Source organism: Phaseolus vulgaris, chromosome 1, assembly GCF_000499845.2.
Source record: "Phaseolus vulgaris cultivar G19833 chromosome 1, P. vulgaris v2.0, whole genome shotgun sequence".
Taxonomy (NCBI): Eukaryota; Viridiplantae; Streptophyta; class Magnoliopsida; order Fabales; family Fabaceae; genus Phaseolus; species Phaseolus vulgaris.
In genome coordinates, this window is record NC_023759.2 from 38515788 (window position 1) to 38527185 (window position 11398).

Sequence of the window (11398 nt, forward strand, 5' to 3'; positions counted from 1 at the left end):
TTCTTAAACTTCTCTCGTGTTTTCTACTCATTCGCGTGTTCTGTTTTCTCAATATTAGCATCTTAAAGTTATAAAATCATTATTCTCAAACGACTCACATAATTATTAGACTTGTTTTCTAAATGTTGAGGGGCATGAATAATGAACTTTTAATATTGTAAAATAAACTTAAAATATGATATACTTTCTATTTTTAAAATAAGTGAATTACGTAAGCTGACCCGTCTTACCAAATTTACAGACTAAACAAACTGAATCAAGAATAAATGATTGAATCAACTTATCCCGTCTAATCCATATTATCATCCTAATATTAGAAAAATAAGAAAACAAACTATAAATTTTATTATAGTCTCCTATAAAATGTCTCTCTACAAGTACATATTAAGATTTATCCAAAAATATTTTTTTCATTACACCTCTTCTATCTTTCACCTGAAACAGGATTTCACAACTTAGCCATTAAGTGAGGACATGAAACTAACTTATTTTCAAAACTCTGAATAATAACAACATAAAAGTTAAAATTCGAATTCTTAGTATAGTCCAATGAGTTTGCTATGTTCATGTTATTTCTATACTGATAAACAAATATTTTAAATTTTAAATTTACCTCTTATGAGTATAAAACTAGTATGTAGAAATGTGTAATGTACGGAAAATTTTACAACATTTTATATATAAATATTATTATGATAATTAAAAAAATATTATTTTTTTACATATAATAATTATAAAACTGAAATTAAAATGTTAAATTAACTTATCATAAATTTTCAAGGTTAGTAGTCCACAAATTAATTATAAGTAAAAAGGAATGAATAAATTTTTGCCATAACAAATATATTAGAATAAAAAACAATAACTTGAACAAATTTACATTATATAAATAATTATCTAATATTATGTTCCCATAAGATATTTATGGGAAAAATGAAGTACGGTTCACCAACTTCATGCTGTAAGTTAATCTACAAAAATCTCTTAAATTAATTATTGCTTTTAATTCATTATATTATACCAAGTATAGTAATAATAAAAGTAATAAAAAAAATGTGTGTTTCTTCCAGAAACATATTGTAGGCGAAAATCACTTTAAATTATGAAGTCACCTTTTGTCATATAAATTAAAATATAATCTAATACAAATAAAATATGATAAAATATAAATACGATGAAATACTATTTATAGAAATAACTAAAAATCTTAAAAACCATACTGCAAAAATAAACATATATGCATCAACATGTTTCTACGAAAAAACAACCAATTTAATACTTCAATTACTAATTAATAATAAACAATATATAAAGAATACAATGAATATAAGCATTTCATAATATTAACACAAAATATATAACATAAAAAATATGATCAAAGATTTTTACGACTTTAATATACTGACAATTCTTATAGAGTTAAACATATGTAATAATGCCAACACATTATAAATATGTCACACGATGAAACAAAATTGTAATAATTTATGTATGCACATTGCAAGTAATGCATGAACAAATAGAATATGAATACTACTAAACATAAACATATAGTCAACAAAAACATAAATAGCACTTAACTATTCAGGTTTCTAACAAAGGGAACAAAAATAAATATGTTTGATCTTTCATAAGTACGGATAACTGTTACCCTAAGAGAATAATAAAATAAATTATCTAGGATAACTCAAGTAACAAAACTCTGATATGAGAAGAAGGATTTCTGGTATCACATTCAAAGATAATCTTGTATCCTTCACAGAAAGAATGAAGACGACAAAAATTCTTCGACCCGCTGCCAAGTTTAATGGCTCTAGAAGGAAACTTCCCTTTTAACACCTTGCATGTCACCTCCATTAGTAGACATGCAGAGTAACCTTATTGAATCTCCCTTGTCGAATATATTGTGCAAATGGAACAAAAAGATCCTACAACAATTTTTCGTGAAGGGGATGCGTGTGCTAATAAGTTGGCTAATTTAGGATTTATTCATAGAGAATCATTTCATTGGTAAAATAGGCTTCCATCTAGTCTGTTCTTATAATTCTTTATGAATATGTGTAGTCTACCTATGTATCGTTTTTGTTAACATGAGTTTTGGTCTAGTCCCCCCATATTTTTGTATTATCTTTATTTTTTCTTCTTTTAATAATACTTTTGTCATGTGATGACAAATGATTGTTCTTACTTAAGGTGTCAGCCTAGCTGAGATGTCAAGTTGCATAATGATGCCTAACATGAAAGTTTTTATTAAAAAAAAACTTGTGTAAAGTATAATAACTTCATTATTTTTTATAGTGAATATACATTTTTGTGTTATTAAGTACAATGAAATTCTTGTATTAAAACCATTTAGAAGAAACAAATTTATCAAACTAATATTATAGACAATTAAAATTATTAAAAAGTTATAAATTTATACCTTTCTTGGTTATCCACTATAGTCTCGTTGAAAGATTTACTATCAGAAATAAGAATATCCAATCAACAAACTCTTTTATTTTTGTTGCAATTTGCATTGATTTCTCATTGATTAATTTCATATTCTCTGTAAGTTTCAAGACTTTGCAATGTTTCCATAATTCCGCATAGTTTACTGTTGCCTTCACAATGGCATATCTTGATCCATTTTTTACAACATGCAATATCTGCCTAAAATCTTCTCCCAATACAATGATTTTACCACCAAAAGTCTTATGAGCGTTCTCTTGACTTCCAACCCTCATGACATCCCTTAGAGTTCTATTTAGAGCTTCAAAACAAAATTTATTGATCATTGGAGCTTCATCCCATATAATTAATTTAGTTTAAATCAACAATATGGCACGAAGACTTCCTTAGGGTATGTTGCAGGTTGATTGTTCATTTATTAACAAAGGAATGCAAAAGGTAGAATAAACTGTTTTTCCCTCCCGGAAGTGACAAAGAAGCTACATTCAACATAATCAACCCTTTTTATCTAATGGCAATAGAAAAGTTTTCCACATAAAAGTTTTTCTTGTGCTGCCATAACCGTATAAGAAAAAAAACTCAAACTTCTCACAATATTGTTGTCATTATATTCTCATAGATATCCACTTGCTCAGTAGTTAGAGATTGAAAAAGAAAATAATACATTTCAGACATTTTTATTTTTTCATAATTTAATTCATCAATAATGAATCTATTCTCATAAATAAAAGAATGTGAATTAATAGGTTGTGGTAGACTACTAACGTCTTTTAAAGACTTACCATTTCAAATTAATAAGTCTTTTACTTGTAGAGGACAACAGTTTTGTATTTGAGTATCTTCAATTGTAAGGTCTACCAAAAAATTAATATGTCATATAAAGTATTTATAAACCTTGAGGAAAACATAAAGTTATATTTGGTAGGTTAAACTTTTTTTTTTGGTATACAATGTCATCTAATAGTAACTTCCAAGTTTTGTTCCACACTTCACCAGGTCTAGACATAGTATTCATGAGTAATAGTGTAACAAACAATCTTCTGAACTGAAGTCTCATTGCATAGCAAGCCTCTTTATATGTTTTGTAAATTACCTCATTAACAATCTTGATGTTATCATAATTATAACACCCTTTTTATAATTCAACAATATCCTGAGATAATATAATTCTCCTGACCCAAGAGGAATATATGTAAGCCTTCCAATACTAACACTCATCTTCCTTGGCTTTCATTCTCTTCAGTCTGCCATGCTGGATTAGGATTCCTCAATCATATAATGAAACGAGAATAATGATTAGATAATACCTGGTAAACCCGTGATCGCATGGCTGAGGGACGAAGACATGATCTTGATCGGGTTCCCCTTTTGGGTGTATCGCTTAGAATGAAATTATGTGAGCAGAGAGACAAAGAGATGAGAGGCTCGAAAATCCCTTTAGGGAATGAGTTTCGACCGTGTGATGTTAGAATATGAGAGTGTCTCTTTAGTTGTCTGGTAATCTCTATTTATAATACACCCAAGGGAAAATCCTAATTATTTATGGTAATAGTAATTACATCCATCAAGTAATTACCAACAATATAATAGGATAATTATGGTAATTGATCAATTAATAAGATAAATAATTGTGAGGTGCCACATAATATTCTTACATTCTCCCACTTGGCCAAAGGATTATTTATTATGAGAATTAGATAAGTCTGGCCAGATTTTAATACTCATTTTAGTCCTAAACTGTAATTGTAGCAGAGAAATACAGTCTTTGAATCAGTATTCAACTCAAGACCCCCATTAATCATACTACAATACAAATTTAAAACTTAAGTAAATTTTAGGATCAATTGATAAGTAAGCCCTTTAGACTTTGATTTGTACAGTTAGTGTCTATGTATATTTAGGCATGCATAAACATATTTAAGGACACACAAATCAAGGTAAATGAGGAAATTTTATTAAACATAAGTAAGTACAAATATGCTAAATAAGGTCTTTAGATAATCCCATCTTCGAAACATGTTCTTCGAATACTTTAGGTGGGAGACCTTTAGTCATCGGATCCGCAAGCATATTTTTAGTACTAATATACTCAACACAAAGCTTATTTTCCTCAACTCGCTCACGTACGAACAAATACTTTGTATCAAGATATAATCCAACGCCACTCGAACTGTTATTGTTCGAAAAACTAACGGCAGCTGAGTTATCACAATAAAGCTTCAATGGCCTGGAAATAAAGTTAATGACTTTGAGTCCAGCAATAAGATTTCACAACAACATTCCATGACAAGTTGCATTGTACACTGCAACATATTCTGCCATCATTGTTGAGGTTGTTGTTAATTGCTGCTTATGACTCTTCCATGAGATAGGCCCGCCTGCTAACATAAAGATATACCCAGAAGTGGATTTCTTGTCATCTTTGCATTTTGCAAAATCAGAGTCAGAATAACCCACCACTTCTAAACTGTCACTTCTCCTATAGGTCAACTTATAGTCTTTTGTGCCTTGTAGATATCGCAGTACTTTCTTAGCTGCTTTCCAGTGATCTAGACTAGGATTAGATTGATACCGGCCTAGCATTCCAGCAATGTACGCGATATCCGGACGAGTACAGACTTGAGCATACATAATGCTTCCAACTACAGATGCATAAGGTATCATCGCCATTTGCTCTTTTTCAGCCTCTGTTTTCGGACATTGAAAAGAACCGAAAACATCTCCCTTAATTACTGGAGCCACAGAAGGAGAGCAATGCTACATGTTATAACGAGTGAGGACACAGTCAAGGTAGGCCCTTTGGGATAATCCCAAAATCCCCTTAGCTCTATCTCGGTATATTTCGATGCCAATAACATAAGCGGCCTCTCCGAGATCCTTCATGTCAAAATTATGCGAAAGTATGCGCTTTGACTCATGCAACATGTCTATACTATTACTTGTCAATAGAATGTCATCTACGTAAAGGACAAGTATAGTAAAGTTGCTCCCACTCATCTTGAGGTAGGTGCATTGATCCACTTGATTCTTAAGGAAACCTTGTTTCTTCATAACTTCATCAAACTTTATATACCACTGCCGTGAGGCTTGCTTCAGCCCGTAAATGGATTTCTTCAGCTTGCAGACTAGGTGTTCTTGACCTTCAGGTTTAAAACCTTCTGGTTGTTGCATGTACACGTCTTCATACAAGTCGTCGTTAAGGAAAACGGTCTTGACGTCCATCTGATGTAGCTCTAGATCAAAGTGAGCTACGAGGGCCATTACGATCCTTAAGGAATCTTTTCGAGAGACAGGTGAAAAGGTCTCTTGATAATCAATTCCCTCTTTCTGAGTGAACCCTTTTGCAACCAATCTTGTTTTGAAGCGTTCAATGTTTCCATTCTGATCTAGCTTGGTTTTGAACACCAGTTTAGATCCTACGGGTTTTACTCCGTGGGTAATTATACTAGATCCCAAACATTGTTTTTCTTCATGGAGTCAAGCTCATCGAGCATGGCATTATTCCATTCAGAAGACTGATCACTAGTAATGGCTTTATTGTAAGAGGTAGGATCAATATACCTTCCTGCATCCATTTCTGCTTCAGTCAGGTAGGTTACATAATCATCAAAATTTGTAGCAGTTTTAGTTTTAGATGACCTCCTGAGCTGATTAGCGGGTTTTACATTGTACTGATGTTTGTCGTTCAGGGTGACTTCATTCTCGGATGGATTCAGAGTAGCATCATGTTCTGAGCGTGGAGTAGGTGGCGCAGCGGAAGAGGAGTGGGTACAAAAGGAGTGATCAAAGGCAAATTAGTAGTTGATGTAGATCTCCCCCCGCCTCTTGTACTTCTAGTAAATCCAGGTAAGGATTATCACTGCTCCCACTGATCTTGAAATCCTCTAGGAAATGAGCATGTTTGGTTTCTACAATGCGAGTGACGTGGGAAGGACAATAAAATCTATAACCCTTTGAGTGATCGGGATACCCGATGAAGTGACAAGTTACTGTTTTCATGTCAAACTTCTTTAAGAAAGGGTTATAAACTTTAGCTTCAGCAAGGCAGCCCCATACTTTCATATATCTAAGACTCGGTTTCCTTCCAGTCCAAAGTTCATAAGGAGTTTTAGGGACAGATTTGGAAGGAACTCTATTGAGTATATGAACTGCTGCTTTTAATGCCTCGATCCAGAGGAATAAGGGCAAATTGGAGTTGGCTAACATACTACGCACCATGTTCATTAGGGTCTTGTTTCTCCTTTCAGCAACACCGTTTTGTTGAGGAGTACCGGGCATGGTGTATTGGTTCACAATCCCCTGGCTTTTACAAAACTCATAAAATGGACCAGGGGCTTGCCCCAAATCAATGTGTCTACCATAGTATTCACCTCCTCTATCTGATCGAACAACTTTTATTTGAAGATCAAGTTGTTTTTCAACTTCAGTTTTATAATCTTTAAAAGTTGTAAGTGATTCAGATTTCTCCTTAATGAGATACAAGTACATGTAACGAGAATAATCATCTATAAAAGTGATAAATGAATTATGTCCTGTTATTCCAACGATGCTGTAAGGGCCACTAATGTCAGTATGAATAAGTTCTAATAATTTTGAACTCCTAGTGGCACCTTTCTTAGTTGTGGATGTCATTTTTCCTTTGAGGCATTTGACACATGTTCCAAAATCAGTGAAATCGAGAGATGGTAAGACTTCATCCTTCACAAGTCGAGATAAGCGATATCGTGAAATGTGGCCTAAACGTTGATGCCACAACATGGATGAAGTTTCTAAGTCTCGTTTTCTCTTGGTCTTTGTTAAGTTCTCATTAATATTATATGATAACAAAGATTTGGAGAAGCTATCATCTAGTTCTAACTTATAGAGACCGTTATCCAGAAAACCAGTACCAAACAATTGAGAATTTAAAGAAATAGTAAGTTTGCCATGACCATGGGAAACATAAAAACCATCAATGTCTAACTTTGGTCCTGATACAAGATTCCGAGTAATCTCGGGAATATATAAGGTATCATAAAGTTTAATACATTTTCCAGTTTTCATAAGTAATTCTAAGGTTCTCACAGCTTCGACAAATAGTCCTTGTCCATTCCCCATCTTAAGTGTTCTTTGGTTTCTTTCCAGCTTCCGGATTGTAAGGAATCCCTGGATTGAATTGGTCACATGAACCATAGAACCAGAGTCAAACCACCAAGTATTAGTTGGAACATTTAAATTAAAGGACTCAATTATCATATTTAGATGATTACCTTTCTTAGCCAGCCACTCCTTAAAGCTTGAGCACTCAGACTGCTTATGTCCTACCTTGCGGCAGAACTTGCATTAGGACTTGCTAGTGGATTTGTTAGATCTGGAGGGTGCACTTGCATCAGTTTTAGGGACCTTATTAGATTTCCTTTTATGAAATTTGCCCTTCCGCTTCTTCGATTCAGCAGCCACGAGGTAAGCAACATCTGGTTTCTCCAGCTTCAGGCGCTCTTCTTCTTGAACAGTCATAGCAATCAACTCACTCATGGACCATTTGTCCTTATGAGTATTATAGTTGACTTTGAAGGCTTCAAACGCAGAAGGAAGAGAAGTCATAATGAAGTGGACTAGGAAACCTTCACTAATCTCCATGGCTAATCCCTTAAGTTTACGGGCCATGTCGCTCATCATCAGGATGTGCTAGCGAATGCCGGTGCGCCCGTCATATTTTGTAGTCACCAACTTCAAGATAAGAGTACTAGCATGCGCCTTAGAGGTTCCTTGAAATTGTTCCTCCACAGAAGCTAGATAAGCCTTAACATTAGGTGAATCAGGAATGCCTCCTCTGATGATTGGGCTGATGGAATTCTTGATAAGCATAAGACACATCTTGTTACTCCTTTGCCATTTCTCATAAGCCATCTTATCTTTAGGAGTGCTCTTATCAGTGAGGGAAAGAGGAGCAACTTCAATTAGTGCATGATCAAAATCCAGCATCCCAAGAGTCAGCATCAAGGAATCTTTCCAAGAAGAATGATTTTCACCAGTCAAGGTCTCAATTCCCATATTAGGGGCTGGTTAGACGATGAATTAAGATACTTAGGCTAAGGAAAATGTTAGAGTGACATAGGGAAACTTAGGTCTAAAGCAGGCATAAGTAAGAACCATTATGATAATGAAGCTGTGATAAAATCTATTATAACATCAAAATAATAGACTAGATTAGGTTCTACTTAAATAATCAACTTTCACTTTGGTTAATTACCAATTATTTAAGCATAATGAACAATTATAAGTAAGGTATGTGCAATAAGAATGTGACACATCATCTTTGGACAGAAGTGAACATTTAAGCTTATGCACATATTAAGTTTGCAAAACACAAGTGCAACAAACATCGTTGGACAGAATAGAAGTAATTGTGTTTTTAGGCAAATGTCATGTGAATATTTAATAATTAAGTGTACTCACAAGTAAGTGAAGGTGCTTAATTAGACTCAAATAACAAGACATAACCCATCATCGTTGGACAGAAGGGAGACTCCTGTTATTAAGTTTAAGCAAAAAATTTAATTTTAATTTTGTCAAACTTAATATTTTTTTTTAAGAGTTTAACAAAATAAGTATTTTTTTTTAAACATAATTACGGTATCATGAGATTTACCATATTTAATTCGATAAATAAAAGGAAACGCGTAAATATGTTACTCATAAACCCGATAAGGTGAGTAGCGGAATATTAAGGATTTGATTTTAGATTTGGTCTTCAAAATTTTAATTAGATTGATATGTTTCCAAGTTTGACACGACTGCTATTTTCAAAAATAGTAATAATAATAATACCCGAAAATTAATAAGGCAAGAATATACTATCCTAAATAAGGAAAAACTTGGAGACTAAGATATCAATTTTTATTTATTTATTTATTTATTTTAGGAAAACACAATCAAATCAAATTCATTCATAATTAAGGGAATCAATTGTATTTCGAAAATTTGAATTAAGGAAAAATATTATTTTCGAAATTTCCTAATTAAGGGAATAATTAATTTCCGAAAATTTTTTATTCCTAATTTTTGAAAATTCATACAAACAACAAATAATGATGATGAACATAGAATCAAAATTAATTTCATTCCAAATAAGGGAATACTCACAAAAATTATGAAGAACACATAACATTCATATTAAATTTTAATTTTCAAAATCTTAAAATAATTATGGATCACGAAAAAATTAAAATTTATTTTATGATATCAAGGTGGATTTTCAAAAATAAGTGGTTCAATAATATACCAAAATAAAAACATCGAGAAAATCAATAGGTTGAATAAAAATCCTCGTTTCTTCCAAATTTAGGGAAAACGAAAGAAGAATCGATTAAGCAACATAAACCGCTCTGATACCACATGCTGGATTAGGATTCCTCAATCATATAATGAAACGAGAATAATGATTAGATAATACCTGGTAAACCCGTGATCGCATGGCTGAGGGACGAAGACATGATCTTGATCGGGTTCCCCTTTAGGGTGTATCGCTTAGAATGGAATTATGTGAGCAGAGAGACAAAGAGATGAGAGGCTCGAAAATCCCTTTAGGGAATGAGTTTCGACCGTGTGATGTTAGAATATGAGAGTGTCTCTTTAGTTGTCTGGTAATCTCTATTTATAATACTCCCAAGGGGAAACCCTTATTATTTATGGTAATAGTAATTACGTCCATCAAGTAATTACCAATAATATAATAGGATAATTAGGATAATTATGGTAATTGATCAATTAATAAGATAAATAATTGTGAGGTGCCACATAGTATTCTTACATGCCATCCAAACAAATTGGCTAGGATATTCATAATAGGTCAAATATTGTCGCTCTAGATAAATTTTATTAGCCTCAAACCAAGCTAAAAATAGTGTTCGTTTATGTTCATTTGTGTTCAATATTTCATCAATTTCTTCATTGTCTTTAAATAGAATGAGTTGCTCATATAACAGATGAAAATTCAACCTTTGAACTACATGCCATCTAGTCTAATTGACGAAGTATGTCAAGCAACAAACAATGGGAATTGAATAACATAATTTTCTTACTTTAGCTGGAATAAATTGAGTGTTGAGTAATATTGAGTTATAATATCAACACATTTCAATCATCATTGCAGATAACTTAAATGTAGAACTGGTGGAAGGAAATATATGAAAGATAAGAAACTAATTTTGTACGTGTCACACTTGTATTGTCAAGTCTTAGAAAAAAAAGGAAGTAGAAGTATTATTTTGTCCAAAAGATAGGAATAGAAGATTTTGATAAGACATTATATCCACTGACCGTTGGCTTATAATATTGGCCAAGAAAAAAAAGTAAACATTTGGAAAGTGTTTGACCTTGACTTTTATTTATAATCATTGCAAAGCACAAGGATACTGGGAATTGTCTTCTTTGAAACTTGAAAGGCGGTCCTTAATATGAAGTGTTCAAGTCCATTTTAGGAATGAATATTTTATGACCAATGTTTTTGTCTGTAATCATTGTACCACCAATAACATTCTTCCCAACTCATTAACTTGTAATAATGTGTCATTACATAGTCCATTAGCTTGATCAATATTTCTTAAAAGCATTATTTGGACATTAGTTTTTAGTTTTAGGCAATGATTATGAATCCTAAACATCTAATATCGTTTAAAAACTCTGATGTAAACCACTCAGCTTAATTGTTTTCATCTTCATCAGATTGGCAAGGTGTGTTTGAACTTAAGTAAGTAACTTCTTCTCTAGGGATTAAACACATGATAAATTCATTGACTTTATCTACACATTCAGTTGTCAAACAAAGTATCACACCGTTATAAAAAAAAAGTTAGCACTGTTCATATTATTCAAGAATTTAGGATACACAAATTCAACTAAACTAAGTAGAGGTGAATCACTGTGTTCGACTAAGAGATGTTTGGGTATTTCAATTATGCTTTCA

The 11398-nt window shown here is 32.4% G+C and overlaps 2 protein-coding genes across 2 annotated transcripts; both read right to left on the minus strand.

Annotated features, from left to right (window-relative positions):
• Positions 1-4431: 4431 nt before the first annotated feature.
• LOC137816017 (secreted RxLR effector protein 161-like) lies at positions 4432-5121 on the minus strand. Its single transcript, XM_068619118.1, has 2 exons — positions 4850-5121; positions 4432-4678 (listed from the first exon to the last, which is right to left on the minus strand). Exons 1-2 carry the CDS (start codon positions 5119-5121, stop codon positions 4432-4434), a joined length of 519 nt encoding a protein of 172 aa, XP_068475219.1.
• Positions 5122-8118: 2997 nt separating this feature from the next.
• LOC137816018 (uncharacterized) lies at positions 8119-8484 on the minus strand. The gene has a single exon (XM_068619120.1). The coding sequence runs from the start codon at positions 8482-8484 to the stop codon at positions 8119-8121; it is 366 nt and encodes a 121-aa protein (XP_068475221.1).
• Between the last annotated feature and the right edge of the window lie 2914 nt (positions 8485-11398).